Source organism: Enhydra lutris, unplaced genomic scaffold (assembly GCF_002288905.1).
Source record: "Enhydra lutris kenyoni isolate GAN:26980312 unplaced genomic scaffold, ASM228890v2 scaffoldscaffold4, whole genome shotgun sequence".
NCBI classification, from domain to species: Eukaryota; Metazoa; Chordata; class Mammalia; order Carnivora; family Mustelidae; genus Enhydra; species Enhydra lutris.
The window spans coordinates 42,957,032-42,974,811 of record NW_019154088.1 but is presented as its reverse complement, the minus strand read 5'-3'; the positions used below and the strand labels follow the sequence as shown (position 1 = coordinate 42,974,811).

The window sequence follows — 17,780 nt, the reverse complement described above, 5'->3', positions numbered from 1 at the left end:
CTTCCTCGTGTACACACGAAATACACAGACCGTCAGGTTGTTTTGAGCATTAGTAGTATCACTGTCATCATCCGCAAGCGGCATCCTGCGAGTAGCTTCTTTACGTCGCTTTATTTGGTCAAGTGTCTTGAACTTGCTTTTAAACAAACTTTCTCGTGTGTTTTTATTTCTTGTGCGGGGTAGGGAACAGTTGTATTTTAGTTTCACTTGGGTGAGTTTCAAAAGGGAGATTTGGGGTATGGGTTGTTCTGACGGGCAAGGACTGAACCTATCAGGTGTGAATTTTTAGGCTAAAACTAGATAAAATGTGATTACAAGTCTGAATGGTTTTTTTTTAAGCAGGTTATATATAGGCTCTTAAAGGCATAGCAGCCCGTCGGGAATACACAAGTGTAGGTAATGGTTGGTAAATACCACTACCAACACCCGTTGCTTCACGGGGTTCCAATTAAGGGCGGACAACACCTCCAGGTAGACCGCACAGTCCGTCGCAATGACCGCAACACCTGGAACACGCCCGGACTCAACCGAGGCCTTCTACGTACAGCCTTGACGTCACTCAAGGACGCGCACCAATCCCGCCACGTCGCACCGTGACCCCGCCCCCTCGAGCTCCAAGCGGGGGTCACGCCACGCCCCGGGGGCGGGGCGATGCCGAACCTAGGCGGGCTGGCTCAGTAAAGCAGAGGCAGCGGGGGAAGATGGCGGCGGCCGTGCCACAGCGGGCCTGGACCGTGGAGCAGCTGCGCAGCGAGCAGCTACCCAAGAAGGACATTATCAAGTTTCTACAGGACCACGGTTCAGATTCGGTACCAGAGGCGGCGGGGCGGCCGGGCTGGTGCGGCTGAGGGACGCCTCACCCCCCCGGAGATGCCCGTACATTCCGTATTCCTCCGTGCCCCCGCCCTCGTCCTTCCGCGGCCGGTGGCCTGGAAGGCCGGAGAGGCCTCGCGTGCTCGAGGGAGGCAAGCTCCCGCCCTTCTGGGCTGCCCCATTTGGGCGGGGGTATCGGTTTTATTTCTTGGGGCAGGCAGGAAGAAATCGCATAATTAAAACCTCATTGGGGTCCTTGAGTGAGGGTGGAAGCCATGAAAAAGAGCTCAGGAGATACTGGGGGTGGGGACGGGTGCCCGAGCTCTAGGAACCTGGGTGAGACCCCTGCGGTGGAGAGTAGGCCATTAGAGAAATGGTAAGGATGTGAAGACTTTTGAGAACGGTATGTGTGTTTTGCTTTTTCTCATCAGTTACTAAATACTGAACACTAATGCGTGTAATTTTTCAAAAATCCGTAGATTGCGGTTTAACTTTTTTAAAATATCGACTCTTTACATGACCTTTTCACCTTTATACTGAGGGTAGTTAGATGCGCATTTAGTGTACAGTATCTCCCACTGTTAGAAACTAAGATGTATTTGGCATTCTTTATCCTTGTACGCCCTGCATTTTTCAGTCTAGTCTCCATCTTAACCACCCAACTCTGATCACAAGTGTTTTGGGGGGTTTCTTTGGTTTGGTGGGGTTTTTTGTTGTTGTTGTTGTTAGACTTTTTTCCCTTCGGAAATTAAGATCATTCATACCTCTCTTAAATTGCCGAACCACTGTACAGTTTGTGCACTCTGCATTCCCCATTTATGGGAAATAGAAACAGCAGTCTGTATGGTTTCTCTACAGTTTTTCATTTAAGTTCTAAACTTGCATTAGAAAAATTCTGGGTTCTTCTGTAATGGTGTTTATTTTCATTTTGAGGTGTCTTTTTTTTTTTTTAAGATTGTATTTATTTGAGAGAGAGCACAAGCAGGGTAAGTGGCAGATGGAGAGGGAGATGGAAGCTCCCCTGCAGAGCAGGGAGTGGGATGTGGGCCTCTCATCCTACGACCCTGGGATCATGACCCCAGCTGATGGCAGTCCCTTAACCAACTGAGACATCAAGGCCACCGATTTTGAGGTGTCTTGAAGGAAGGAAATAAAGTTATTATCTAGCAACCAGTTCCATACATCTAGAATAAGTATCCTGACATCAGCAAATACTTAACACAACATCTATAGCAAGAGTGTTTGGTGATACAGGATAAAAGAAAGACCATGCCTTAGGTATTCCATTTTATACCATTTTAATGGAGTTATTTTCTCTTAATTCATATTTCCAACGGGAACAATAGAATAAACTAGGCATTATCATTTGTTAACATTTAATGCCTCAGTCCTGTACGTCATCAGATTCTTAGAGAACACTGTACAATCAAATGTAAGACTGGCCTATTGGGGACAATTTCAAGAGACTTGAGTTATCAAAATATTTTTTGATAGATTAATCTCTTAAGTGCATATCCTCCAGTATTCATTCACATACTTAAGCCTATATTTGACAGTCACTATTTTATTGATCATAAGATATTAAGGAGATGTTTGTATTTTGGATATTTTTGGAATCTTGCAAAAGAAATGACTTGAGTGCTAAAAGCAACTGATACTTCCATTTAATCAAAATAACCTTTCCCCATCAGTCTTTATCATTTAGAACATTTCTCTAATTGGGGGAGAGGAAAAGCAGAGGAGAAAAGAATACAGCACTGATAGTGTTAGAAAAGTTCCTTTATCAAAGGACAGAATATGCCAGAGGACAATTTCGAGAAAATAACAAAAATGAGGAATCAAGGACCAAAAGGCAGAAAAGGAAGCAGAATAAAATAAGGAAAACAAAGACATTATTAAAATCCCCACATTGCTTGATTTTGAGATGAAGTTAGTATTTTTATGTCCGTTTTCCAACGTAGTTTAAGTTTGCCAACTTTAGAGAAGTGGAATTCTGTTACTTTGGTTTATTAAGTACATTGTTATTAGTCCTGATAGCTAGTATTTATTGAGTTCTCACCAGGCAACAGACTGTATGTTTATATGTATTAAATGAACTATTGCATTTATCCTTAGAACAAGATGTTGTTATTAATCTCCATTATGATATCGAAACTGAGTCTTTAGGAAAGCTTAGTCCTTTGTCTTAAGATCAGATAGCTAGGATTTTAATACAGATGGTCTGACTCCTCAACCTACACACTCAACCACCATATATCCAGCGTTGTGTAACAGTGCTTCCCAGTCAAGAATGAGTTACAGCTTTGTCTAGATAGGTATGCCCAACATGGTTGGAGATTCCTAGGACCATAGCCAAGTAACATCCTGCCAGTAGCAGCATCATCCAGTTACCAAAATGTGCTTGCTGTGTAAATGTTCTGCAAGTTCTGTAATGGGAAAAGCGTTAGTATGCAACAGTGTGACCGCTACATAATATTACAGTTCCCAGTCTTGTCAATAATTTTTATTAATACACTGTATTTTTTAATCTTCCTTAAATCTTTTTTTGTTATGAAGGGTATAAAATATATTTATTTCATTTTTTCCATCATAAGTAGTTTTATTGAAGATATAATTACTAACATAAAAGGTCATTTTTCTGAATTTTAGACCCTTATTACATGAGGGAGATTATTTTGACTAACCAGTTTTTTTTCTTTATAGTTTCTTGCAGAACATAAGTTATTAGGAAACATTAAAAATGTGGCCAAGACAGCTAACAAGGACCATTTGGTTACAGCCTACAACCATCTTTTTGAAAGTAAGGTGAGTATTGTTTCATTTCATTACCAGAATATTATTTTAGATATTTCATTTGCAAAAAAGAAGTTTTAAATTTATTTGCAGAATATGTTTAAGTTTTTCCACCTGGCATTTTTCTTAACTGTAATCACAAATGGACTAGCTGCCAAATCTAGCAACGTTAATCTGCAGGATGGCAGGATATTGTGATATTTTGAAAGGAACCAAATTTTTAAAAATAATTCCCAGGCTGCCTAGATGGCTCAGTCATTTGAGCATCTGACTCTTGATTTTGACTCAGATCACTATCTCAAGGTCCTGAGATTAAGCCCTGCACTGGGCTCCCTGTTCATCGGATAGTCTGCTTGAGAGTCTTTTCCTCTGCCCTTCCCCACGCTTGCATATCCCCATGCTCTACTCTCTCTCTCAAAATAAATAAATAAATCTTTCAATAATAATAATAATTCCCCGTAGCTTAAATTAAGACAATAAATAAGGGTACTGAAAAGTCAAAAATCCAAAGTTCCATTTCATTAATGAATTTAAAATCTTAGTTAGATTTAGGCTGACCCTTTAGAAAAACAAATTTTAAGAAATTCTCTAATACCTTTTCACTATGAAATGACCATCTTCCACAGCAAGGAGTCTTTTTTTTTTTTTTTTTAAGATTTTATTTATTTATTTGACAGAGATCACAAGTAGGCGGAGAGGCAGGCAGAGAGAGAGGGGGATGCAGGCTCCCCACCGAGCAGAGAGCCCAATGCAGGGCTCGATCCCAGGACCCTGACCTGAACCAAAGGCAGAGGCTTAACCCACTGAGCCACCCAGGCACCCTGCAAGGAGTCTTTATTAAGGAATTGTGTGAATTTTTTTTTAAGATTTATTTATTTATTAGAACACAAGGCAGGGAGGACGGGCAGAGGGAGACGGAGAACCTGACTCCCTGCTGAGCAGGGACCCCACCAAGGGGCTTGATCCCAGGTCCCTGGGATCATGACCTGAGCCAAAGGCAGAGGGGCCCAACCAACTGAGCCACCCAGAAACCCCAGGAACTGTGTGAATTGTATTCATATCTGAGTCTGAGTTGGCCTTTCTACATCTTTTTTTTTTTTTTTTTCCCTTTTAAAGATTTATTTATTCATTTTAGAGCAAGACAGAGTACAGGGGAGGGATGGGGCAGAGGAAGAAGGAGAGAATCCCAAGCAGACTCCCCATGAGCACGGAGTCCAACACAGGGCTTGATCCCATGACCCCAAGATCATGACCCAAGCTGAAACCAAGAGTCGGAGGCCCAACTGACTGAGTCACCCAATCGCCCCTGAATTGTCCTTTCTGAAAATCTCCTTTTCAGCATTTATATTATGAGATGCTTTGAGGTTTCTAATTTGTTAATTAAAATGTTTAACATAAGATTTTTCCTTTGTTCTTAGGTAGTTTCCATTTATTTGTATTTGAGTTATATGGCCTATATTCATGATGTACATGTTCATTAAATTGAAAAGTTGAAAATCTAGATGTCCCTTCTAGCTTTTAGCCTGTTCTGAATATGGTAAACAGTAGAACATTTTCCTTACAGCGTTTCAAGGGTACGGAAAGTATAAGTAAAGTGTCTGAGCAGGTGAAAAATGTGAAGCTTAATGAAGATAAACCCAAAGAAACCAAGTCTGAAGAGACTGTGGATGAGGTTTGTATATAATATTATTTTATTTCTCTTGTGAATTTGAGAAAAGTATTTGTTTACAGCCCTGCTTTCTCATACGGGGTGGAGGAGTATGGCTACTTTCAGTGAGCCAAACACTGATTTGGAGTGTGTTATCTCCCTTAGGTATACTGAACCAGAATAAAACGTGTAAGAACCAAAGCTTTACAGTTATTAAGCCTTTCCTATAAAATACCTCTAGCTTTGTATTTTATAGTTCCTCTATGTCTGACCAGAACTTCTAAAGTTCCAAAGCCATTAAAGGTCCTGATTTATAGCCAAGTTGGACTGAGTAAAAGATACTTTACTGTGATTATTTTTAGCTTTTTCTAATGTACATGGTATCCTTGGCCATAGAAATAGTCCAGGCTTGGCTACAGGGTGTGGAGTCATCTGCCTCATCTTTTGCAACATATGTTTTACATTTTGGTACAAGGGTTTGAAGAACTAGATAAAACCATTTCTGCAGATGGACAGCCTCAGTAGAGCCAAGGACAGCAGTTAGAACAGACGCAATAGAGCTGAATTGACTTTAATCTTGCCACTTCTGATAGTACTTGGTAACTAAGCTTACTCATTCTAGCAGTCTTAGTATCAGTGATAATAATCTAGTAATAATAGTATTTTTTAGGTCTTAAAAAGAGGTGCCACCTAATGATGAAGGTATGGCATTTGGATATTTGTAGACAGAGTGCAAGTTCAAGTATAGAATTATAGAAGTTTATATGACTGAAGCTAGTTAATTCACATGGTATTTTCTTGTTGGTTGAAAAGCACAAATTAATGTTTGTGGATATGTAAACACAATAAAGCAATTTTGAGGTTTATCACATCTAATATTATTTGATAAATGTTATATGTATTGGACAAATATTGAGCAGCTATTAAGATAAAAAAAGGTATAATAATTACTGAAAAGGATTGCAAAAACAGTTGGTAAAATAGTTTACCCTCCAGAAAATTACAGTAAAGGAGGTATTAGGCAACAGATTGTATATCATGAAGAGGTTAAGAAAAAGAGAGCTACAAATAGGGTATAAGGGCTGGAGACAATCTAGAGAGATCTTAAGAGGATCCTAAATTACATTCCTTTTTTTAAAGACCTCTTTTCTCACGGGCTCCTGGGTGGCACAGTTAGCTAAGCATCCAGCTCTTGGTGTCAGCTCAGGTTACGCTCTCAGGATTGTGAGATTGAGCCCCATACTGGGCTCCACACTCAGTGCAGAGTCTACTTAAGACTCTCACTCTTCCCCTACTTTCCCCACATGCTTTCTCTTTCTTTAAATAAATAAATATTTTTAAAAATAAAATAAAATACAAATCTGATTCTGTAACTTCTCTTTAAAACTCTTAATTGGCTGTTCAGTGACCTGAAGATTAAAAAAAAAGTTTCATAATGTATGCTACATGTATTTCCAGCCTCATCTTACACCGTTGCCTCCTTCACTTCTCCCCTGCAGACTATACTGTTTTCATGCTCTACCCTACTATAAAAATGCCGTTCTCTTTATAAGCCTTCCCCTAATCACCTACCTCAAAGAAACCTCTCCCAGCTTATAGCCTGCGGTGGGTTAGGTCACTGTGTCATTCCCATCTTAGACTTGTGCTTCCTCTTTAGGTCTCATAACCCATGCAGTTACACACATGACTGTATTCTCTGTTAGAATGAGGGTCAGGACCAAGTCTACCACCATCCGAATGTATCTCCAGTTTCTAACACATGGAACATGTTCAAATATTTATTGAATAATAATAGGGATAATTATGTTAACATACTCGGATTTTTAGAGGCTATGATGTGATCCAGTTAAATTGTAATGATTACTCTCAAAGTTCCTTTAACTTTCTTGTTTCCTGTCTACAAGTACCTAGTTCAGATCCAGTCTCAAGAATGCAGTTCTTTTCATCACTCTGAAGTAAGAAATTGCTGTAAAACCAGGAAATTACTAAAAGCCAGGTCCATTCAAGCACACAATTCAGGTGTAGCTTTGGAAATGATCTGACTTCTCACCATGAACTAAGCAGGTTCTTGCAGTGAAACCCAAAATCAGATCAAATAACTACTACTGTGAATGTGTGTTATATAGGTCCCAGAAAGTCCAGTTTGTTTTCTGGCATCATCAAAACCTATACCTTCTGTCTCCTTGAAGATTCACAGTGCAGGTTAGCTGATGACAGCTCTGAGAAGTCATGCAGAATAAAGGCATATTTAACTTTCTTCAATGTAGTGATTCCCAAACTTAATTATGGTAAACCCCTTTTCTTTTCTAACAATGTTAACAATGCTAAGGAATAAGTGATCTCTAAAAGATACTTTGTGAAACACTGAAATGGAGGCTATCCCTAGGCAGACTGGCACCTTCACCATTAAGACTGAGCTGTAATCACCAGTTTAATTTTTTTTTTTTTTTGCATTATTCTACGACCTAGATTTAATGTAGATAACACAACGTGCCCAAACATCTTGGGACAACAAATGGGAAAACAATGACATGACATTAAGATTTAAAATATGGTTACTGTTCAGTAATTGTATCTTATCCATTCAAATAGTTAAGTGTGATTTCTTAAAAAAGTCTTAAGATAGTCTAGTATTTTTTCATAAAAAAATTATGTAATCATTCTCATTTTGTTTTACCAGATTTTGTAAGTCAACCATATTTTTAAAATATTTTTCTGATATAAAAATAACATATGCTGTTTTTCAAATAGAAAAGTGGGGCACCTGGGTGGCTCAATGAGTTAAGCCTCTGCCTTCAGCTCAGGTCATGATCACAGGGTCCTGGGATCAAGCCCCGCATCGGGCTCCCTGCTCAGCAGAGAGCCTGCTTCCTCCTCTCTCTGCCTACCTCTCTGCCTACTTCTCTGCCTACTTGTGATCTTTCTCTGTCAAATAAATAAATAAAATCTTAAAAAAAAAGAGAGAGAAAGTAATAGAAAAGTATAGAGAATAAATATTCCAACACCTAGAAATGAACATGTTTAACATTTCAGAATGTTGTCTTTGAATATTTTCTAAGTGCATATTGATTTAAATAGTTGAGATATTACTATAGTTAGAAATTACTATTGATTTTTCACTTTATAAGAATTTTTCCACATTATAAAAAATTGAGTATTAGATTACATAAACATGTGGTTATTTTGCCACTGTGGATAATGGTGCATTGAATAAGTGCACAAAGATTTTTTTCCCTAAGCTTCAGATTACTTCTTGAGCATATATTTGTATAAATAGAATTATTATTACACTTGTGATCTTTTTAAATTGCATTCCAAAGAGATGGCACCAGTTTATACTGCTACTAGTAGACACCTCACCATTTATAGTAACATTTTTCATTAAAACAACCTTGGAATGGGAGTGTCAGCAAGGAAGTTAATGGTTGCTTTTATAATAATACATGTACTCGTGCTGTAGATGTGACTTGATTTAGGGAGTCAGCCTAGCTTTAGTTAAAAGTGCTAATTCTTAGACTCTAAATTAAATAGGACTATAGACTCTATCCAGGCATTACTTTCTGGTAAAAAAGATGGAAAAAAGATTGTCAGGTCGCTGTGAATTGACGTAAGAAAAACAAAATGATTTGTGTAATACTTGGCATTCCATATATGCTTGGGTAAAGTGGTTAAGAGCATGGGACTTTACATGCTAGCGCCTGGTTTCCAGTCCTGCTCAGCCACTTAGGAGCTGTAGGTGCATAAGCAAGTTGCTTAACCACTCTATTTCTATATTTCCTTTTTTGTAAAATAGGAATAATGTACCTAACGCATAAGGTAGTAACAATTAAGAGTTAATTTATGTAAAGCATTTGGATAGTGCCCAGCACATAGAGGGTACTCAGTAGTTGTTATTTTAACTGATATCACTAGAGGTTAACTATCATCAGTACTGTTTGTTTTTTTTAAGATTTTATTTATTTATTTGACAGACAGAGATCACAGGCAGAGAGGCAGGCAGAGAGAGAGGGGTAGCAGGCTCCCCGCTGAGCAGAGAGCCCCATGCGGGCTCAATCCTAGCACCCTGAGATCATGACCTGAGCCGAAGGCAGAGCCTTAACCCACTGAGCCACCCAGGCGCCCCTATCATCAGTACTATTATTTGAGGTATTCAGGCATAGTGGAAGAACAGGGGCTTTGGATTCAGACAAGCCCACGTCCATATTCATTCTCTACTACTCATCAGCTCTGTTGCAAATTCCCTGAACCTCAGTCTCTTCATCTGCAAAAATGCAAGTAGGTGATACCTTCTTCAGAGGATTAAGAGAAAGTGGGATGGTATGTGTTACATAGCTGGAAAATACTAGATGTTTAATGTCTTTTATTTTCTTTTCCCATTATTAAATGTTTTATAGTGTAAATTCTGTATACATACTTTAATTTTTTAAAAGGTTTTATTTTAATTCATTAGTTAACATACAGTGTTACATTCATCTCAGGTGTACACTATAGTAATTCCGCACTTCCACACGTCACCTAGTGCTCATCACAAGTGGACTTCTTAATCCCTATCACCTATTTAACCCATACCCACCCCCCACCACCACTGACCTCCCCTCTGGGAACATCAGTTTGGTCTCTGTAGTTAAGAGTCTGTTTCTTGGTTTATCTGTCTCTCTCACTTTTTTCCCCTTTGCTTGTTTTATTAAATTCCACATAAGTGAAATTATATGGTATTTGTCTTTCTCTGACTTACTTCACTTAGCATAATACTCTGGCTCCATCCATGCCATTGCAGAGACAAGATTTCATTCTTTTTATGGCTGAATAATACTCCATTGTATGTATATATACTACATCTTCATTATCCATTCGTCATCAATCAGTGGACACTTGGGCTGCTTCCTTTTCTTGGTTTTTATAACTAATGCTGCTATAAACATAGGGGAGCATATATCCCTTTGAACTAGTGTTCTTCTTTTGGTTAGTACTCAGAAGTGCAATTGCTATTTTTAACTTTTTGAGGAACCTCCATACAGTTATCCACAGTGGCTACACCAGTTTGCATTCCTGCCAACAGTGTGAGAGGGTTCCCCTTTCTCCACAGCCCCACCAACACCTTTTGTTTATTGTGTTATTGATTTTAACCATTTTGACAGGTGTGAGGTGTTATCTCTAGTTTTGATTTGCATTTCCCTGATAAAGTGATGATGAGCATCTTTTATTCTTTTAAAGATTTTAGTTACTGATTTTATCAGAGAGAGCACAAGCAGGGGGATGACAGCCAGAGGGAAGGAAGAAGCAGACTCCCTGCTGAACAAGCAGCCTGATGCAGGACTGGATCCCAGGACCCTGGGATCATAACCTGAGCCAAGCCAGATGCTTAACCAACTGAGCCACCCAGGCATTCCGATGAGCATCTTTTCATATGTTTGTTGGCCATCTGGATTGTCTTCTTTGAAGAAATGTCTATTCATATCTTCTATTTTTAAATTGGATTATTTCTTTTTTAGGTGTTGAGTTGTATAAATTCTTTATATATTTTGGATACTAACCCTTTATCAGCTATGTCATTTGCAAATACCTTCTCCCATTCTATTGGTTGCCTTTATGTTGTTTCCTTCACTGTACTGAAGCTTTTTATTTTGATGTAGTCTGATTAGTTTATTTTTGCTTTTATTTCCCTTGCCTCAAGAGACATACCTAGAAAGAAATTGCCACAACCGATGTTAGAGACCTTACTGGCTATGCTCTCTTCTAGAAATTTTTTTTTTTTTATTTTTTTTTTTTAATATTTTATTTATTTATTTGCCAGAGAGAGAGAGAGAGAGAGAGTGAGCACAGGCAGGCCGAGTGGCAGCAGAGGCAGAGGGAGAAGCAGGCTCCCCGCCGAGCAAGGAGCCCGATGTGGGACTCGATCCCAGGACGCTGGGGTCATGACCCGAGCGGAAGGCAGCTGCCTAACCAACTGAGCCACCCAGGTGTCCCTCTTCTAGAATTTTTATGGTAAAGTCTCGCATTTAAATCTTCAGTCCATTTTGAATTTATTTTTGTGTATGGTGAAAGAAAATGAGAGAAAAGTTTCACTCTTTTTCATGTTGCTGCCAGTTTTCCCAAGATCATTTGTTGAAGAGACTGTCTTTTTCCATTGGATATTTTTTCCTGCTTTGTCGAAGATTAGTTGACCATATAGTTGTGGGCTCATTTCTGGGTTTTCTATTCTGTTGCATTGATCAGTGTGTCAGTGTTTGTGCCAGTACCATACTGTTTTGATCACAACAGCTTTGTAATACAACTTGATGTCCAGAATTGTGATGCCACCAGGTTTGCTTTTCTTTTTCAAGGTTTCTTTGGCTATTTGGAGTCTTTTGTGGTTTTATGCAAATTTTAGGGTTGTTTATTCTAGCTCTGTGGAAAATGATGTTGGTATTTTGATAGAGGTTACATTAAACATTTAGATTGCTTTGGGTAGTATAGACATTTTTAAATATTTGTTCTTCCAATCCATGAGCATGGAATGTCTTTCCCTTTCTATGTGTCCTTTCAATTTCTATTATCAGTGTTTTATACTTTACAGAGCAGGGTCTTTCACCTATTTGGTTAGGTTAATTCCTAGGTATCCTATTATTTTGGGTGCAACTGTAAATGGGATTATTTTCTTAATATCTCTTTCCGATGCTTCATTATTGGTGTATAGAAATGTAACAGATTTCTGTACATTGATTTTGTATCCTGTGACTACGGAATTCATTTATCAATTCTAGTAGTTTTTTGCTTGAAGTCTTTCACGTTTTCTGTATAAATTCTGTAAATTTTTTTAATTCTATATATTCTTAAGTTTGAATAAGAAATTGCTTTTTTCCCAGAAGGAAGGTGGGTTGGGAGGATGGGTGAAGTAGGTGAAGGGGATTAAGAATTCACTTACTTTGATGAGTGCTTGAGTAATGTATAGAATTGTTGAATCACTATTTTGTACATCTGAAACTAATATAACACTATATGTTAATTACACTGAAATTAAGAAATAATTTTTAAGAGATTTTAAAAAATAAAATAAAAATGGGCTTAATACTGATACATTGACTTTTAAAGATTAGTTTCTTTAATGCATCATAATGAATATTTGAATAGTAGAAATAATAATTACACTGATAAGAACCAAACAGTATATAATGGGAGGTAGAACACAACGTAGTCTATAATGAGCTTTGTTTGGCATTATAAAGTATGGTAGTTTTTACATAAAATAGATAAAATAGCTCAAGTAATTATTTGAGCACTATTTGACATTAATAATTGTAAGGGGCAGTAATAAAGGACTGGCACAAATTATTCTTTCTCTTTTAACTTACTATCTGTTTACACTTCAGTTTATCATACATTTTTTTTAACAATAATAAACGGATACTCTTCACTGTTAAAGTACTGCCCCCCCCCAAAAAAAAACAAACTGCTTTTCTCACATATATGATTCCCCACTGATTAGCCTTAGATTTTATTTATTTGAAGAGACACAGCAAGAAAGGGAACACAAGCAGGGGGAGTAGAAGAGGGGGAAGAAGCAGGCTTCCTGCTGAGCATGAGCAGGGAGCCCCATGCAAGGCTGTCTCAGGACCCTGGGATCATGACCTGAGCTGAAGGCAAATGCTCAATGAATGAACCACCTAGGCGCCCCACCTTTAGCTTTCTTTAAAAGCTTCTGATAATCCTGTTTTGTTCTAGGAATTATGTCTGTTATGATAATTTCTATAGGTGATTCTGTTTATTGTATGAACTTACTTTAAAGTTCAGGAACAAATGGAATATTACTGTATTCTTTCTAATTGGATATAGTAAAAATATTTAGTAATGTCAATTATTGGTGCTAAAAAACTTAGATTTTTGAAAAAAAGTTACAGTGCTTTATTTAATGTCTTACAGCTTTATAGGAATTAGTAATGATATTTTTTTTTTTAAGATTTTATTTATTTATTTGACAGACAGAGATCACAAGTAGGCAGAGAGGCAGGCAGAGAGAGAGGGGGAAGCAGGCTCACTGCTGAGCAGAGAGCCCGATGCGGGGCTCGATCCCAGGACCCTGGGATCATGACCTGAGCTGAAGGCAGAGGCTTTAACCCACTGAGCCACCCAGGTGCCCCAGTAATGATATTTCTAACCTTGGAAAATAATGGGATTTATTTTATGGTTTGTTGAATAATAGAATTTTGTCAAAAGAACATTGGTTTCCAAGGTAGCTGGAAGTTACTTGAAATTATAGATAGGCTGTTTATTAATATTGCCACAGACTTGCAAGTAGATAGTGAGTTTTTTTTTTTTTTTTAAACTCAGAGGTAAATAGTTACCAAATCTGTGAAACTTTGTGACCAGACTTGGGTCATAATTGGCTATAAGAATTCTCTTTGTCATCCTTCTCTTTGTCATCCTTCTAAAAGAAGGATGTGAGTTAACTGTGTTTTGTTTGTTTTTAGGGTCCACCAAAATATATAAAATCTGTTCTTAAAAAAGGAGATAAAACCAACTTTCCCAAAAAGGGTGATGTTGTTCACTGCTGGTATACAGGAACACTACAGGATGGGACTGTTTTTGATACTAATATTCAAACGAGTAAGTCTAAATGTAATCTTACCTTTCTAGCTTTACGGCATTGCAAAATATGTGTGTGGTACATGAACAGTTGGCTGCACTTTCTCTTGGCTGTCACTTTTTTCCAGAAGTCTTTTGCACCTGTGATTTACTTGGACTCAGAGGTCTTCAGTTCACTATTTATTGGCCGGGTGAATAAATACTTCTTGGTCATTGGGAAGCAAAAAATAAGCTTAGTCGAAACTTGGTTAATATCCCAAAGTTGAGGCTTTCATATTTAATGTAAAAGGCAGAACAGAGTGCTGTTTTAGTAGTGTAAATATAGGTCCTTATTCTCTCCCTCCTTTTAGACCATAACTATTTTTACATACAGAATTTTCTTGGTGCATTAGCTTTCTGAATCTTTATTTCTTTTCAAATGCATAATATGTTAAGTTCTAAAATTAAAGACTTAAATCATTATGTTTTTCCATTGGAATTTAATTTCATCATGCACTATAAGAAAATTTTGTTTTACAGGTTCAAAGAAGAAGAAAAATGCCAAGCCTTTAAGTTTTAAGGTCGGAATAGGCAAAGTTATCAGAGGAGTAAGTAAAAATGGCAATGAATCATTAGATATTTTGGCACATGCTGCATGTGGTATGGTGCCATAATTAGGATTGGGGATATGATGAACAGTCTTTGGAGTCTGACAAATCAGGTGCTGTCATTGCTAACTGATCTGGCCCAAGTTTTCTGGGTCTCAGTTACGGACACTACAGTCTTCCTCAAGGTTGCTGAACAATTAAATGAGCATAACTACAATGCATAATATAATGAGACTCAAGTATTATTTTCTTTATGCCTGCCCCTTTTACTTTTCATCATAAATTCTTCATCAGAAAGTTTGGCTTTCTAAATTTATCTTTAAGACTCTTATAAAATGTTACATAGGTTGTTGTACCACTTTCACATCAAAGAGAAAGGTAAAATACCTGTTTCACTGAAGTACTTAATATAGAAGCAAAAAGTTTGTTCTGGGCCTTTTCACCTCTCACAACCGGGACTCAAACACTGGAAAATCTTTCAAATATAAGCATGCTTTTTTTGGCTACCCTTACTTACATGGAGAGATAATAGAAGGACGCTTTGAGAAAAGGGGGAAGGTAGGATTGAGTTGTACTGACCAATGCAGTGTACGAAAGGAGGTAATAGAGCAGGGCTCATTACTGGCTTCACTGAATCAAGTTGTTACTCCAGGGCCCATTTATTATTAAAATGTCTTTATTCACAACATCAAACATTATAACTGAAATGCCTGTTAAATGCACTGAGAACCCTCCATGTTATTCTTTTTATTGTGGGTAAGTCCTAAAAAACAGCTCAAACATCTTAAAACTAAAGGTTTAGTTGAAAATAATCCTAACTGCTACCTGATTATACCAAATTGATAATAACTGTATACCAAGCTAATCAGTTGCTCCCATGACTAATTTGCTTGTGTATTTCTTCTAGGGAACCGTATTAATTTCCATCATATAACAGATCTCTATCCCTTGAGTTTTATCAGAGTATATGATCTGTCATATCTACCTTTGCATCTTGTAGATTTAACTGTTTTTAGTAACTTCCTTTAAGATCCAGGGCATATGGTTGTCTCAGTCGGTAAAGCATGTGACTTATCTGGGGCTTGTGAGTTCAAGCCCCATGTTAGGGGTACAGTTTACTTAAAAGTTACATATATATATATGTTTTCATGGAATGGCAACACAAAAACCTGTATCATTTCTTTGAATAGTTTTACCTTCTACAGAAGGTCAGTGCCATAACATGTAGTTTATCTTGTATGTGCCATCCTGACTCCACAATCTAGTGATCTTAAGACGATTCTGTTTTTAGTTTATCCCTCTAATATAAAGTCAGAAGTTTGCCCTGGGATATATCACGTGTATCAAGTTTTTTATATTACTAATAAACTGGTTTCCATAACTTAAGATAGTTAACATTTTAAAAAGTTTACACTGTAGCATTTGAAGCATATATTGCACTAAAAATTGTTTAACGTATCTTTTTTTTTTTTTTCATTGAGGAAATAAAAGACAAAGATTCACCCAAGGACGTTGCCTTACAATATAGTAAAATCCAGTAACAATGCTTTTTGGTATATTCAGCCTTCTAGATTTTCATGAATTTTTTTTCAATTGTCATTAGTTTTTATTTCATGTTTTGCCTTTAGTGGGATGAAGCACTCTTAACTATGAGTAAAGGAGAAAAGGCTCGACTAGAGATTGAACCAGAATGGGCTTATGGAAAGAAAGGACAGCCTGATGCCAAGTATCCTTTTTTCCTTTGTGAATAAAGAAAAAAACACGAAGAAAGACCACCTGAATGTATAAAAGATATTGTCTAGGTTAACTTGGAGAACAGGAATCATGTCCAGACTAGTATTCCTGATATCTAGATGCTTCTGTATCAGCACCTTCAATATGGACAGGAATTAATATTTTTCATTGAGAAAAAGTGTGCAAACTTGAGCTAGAATAGATTCTTACTTTTTTTTTCCTCTTGAACTCAAGTTTTCTATTTTTAGAGGTAAACTATGAGGTTTTAAGTTTTCATCTTTGAAAGGCAGTTGTTACTGTATGAAGGGTTTACTTAAAGGAGTTAAGATGTCGAGTACAAACAACTGAAGCAAGTTACAGGATACAAGTATGGCTCACGGTAATTTTATGCTACAGTATAATTTCAGGCAATTAATGGGTACTCAAAGCTTAGAAATGGAACACATATTGAGGATTACCAGTTGTGAAGTTGAGACCATGGGTCCAACAATGTGTAAGCGTCTGTGATTACTACTAATGATAATACTTTTCTGATAGGCCTTGTTTGTGAAAATTCAAAAGCCATGCCTCCTGACCATGTCAACCAGAACAATCCAATAATTAAGTTAGAAGGTAGTTTTTTGTTGTTAGTTCCATTCCCATTGGACTAGTTGGATCAGTTAAAGTAAGTTTTAAAAAATTTGGAAGGCCTCTCCAATTTTATCAGTTAAGATTATTTGGGAATATAATAATCCTCTTCTAAACCTATCAAAACTAGATGGCCCAACTACAGCTCCCCCTCTCATGTGAAGCATCTCAAAACCAATCAAATAAAATTCACACTTCTCTGAATTCAGCATCTTAAAATTCATAGCAAATATCAGGCATTAGCTATATGAACTTTGATTTAATATAACTTATATACCCAACTAGCTAGAAATTTTTTTTTGGGGGGGGGGTAAGCACAGAGTAGCTTAGGTAGTAGCTTAGGTGGTGGCTAAATTGGGAGTACTGATGAAGCACCCAAGAAAGGAATATCCAAGTCCAAGCTCAACCTACCTAGTCGGTCTGTACTGATAGGTTATAATCACCATTCACAAAGATATTTTTAGCAACCACTAAGCTAATATGTACTAGCACCTCCATCAGTCATAAAGCTCTTCTCTTTGGGGTTAATATCCAATATCCATTATATATAATTCTAATTTTAGACTGAGGTTATTGGGAATGAGGAAGAAGTAACTTTTATCAAATTTACCTTGACTTCTTCAACAGAATTCCACCAAATGCAAAACTCATTTTTGAAGTAGAATTAGTGGATATTGACTGAAATAGCCAGAAATGCTTCAGATATAATGACATCAGCAACAATAAAACATTGCCTTGAAGAAACTTATGTAACTAACTAATTAGAGCTGGTTACTATTGTAAGGGAAGAGTCAACTGGAAAATTCAAGAGCTCAGATATTGTTTACCCAATCCCCAACTTTTAATATATGTAATCCATTATAATTCCCTAAAGTTCGAAATATTTTACTACAGCTATGTAAAATACCGGTTAAGGAGAAATGACTTTCCTTTACCTCATGTTGTAAACTAAAAGGCTCAATAAAAACATATTCAGTGTCTTGCATTTGTTTGGTGTTAACATATAAATGTTCTGA

General features: G+C 37.2%; 1 protein-coding gene across 4 annotated transcripts; it reads left to right on the top strand.

The window, feature by feature from the left end:
* Positions 1-635: 635 nt before the first annotated feature.
* LOC111138737 (FK506 binding protein 3) lies at positions 636-17,749 on the top strand. Of its 4 annotated transcripts, none has more exons than XM_022490686.1 (7): positions 636-809; positions 3,517-3,585; positions 5,213-5,278; positions 13,702-13,837; positions 14,336-14,403; positions 16,032-16,129; positions 17,392-17,749. In XM_022490686.1, the coding sequence occupies exons 1-7, from the start codon at positions 702-704 to the stop codon at positions 17,444-17,446; spliced, it is 600 nt and encodes a 199-aa protein (XP_022346394.1). In that variant the 5' UTR covers positions 636-701; the 3' UTR covers positions 17,447-17,749. The 4 variants fall into 4 exon arrangements, with proteins under 4 accessions (XP_022346394.1, XP_022346393.1, XP_022346392.1 ...); XM_022490685.1 differs by having other exon boundaries at positions 659-809; positions 3,517-3,618; positions 5,171-5,278; XM_022490687.1 differs by lacking the exon at positions 636-809 and adding an exon at positions 921-1,189 and having other exon boundaries at positions 3,517-3,618; positions 5,171-5,278.
* The last annotated feature ends 31 nt before the right edge of the window (positions 17,750-17,780 follow it).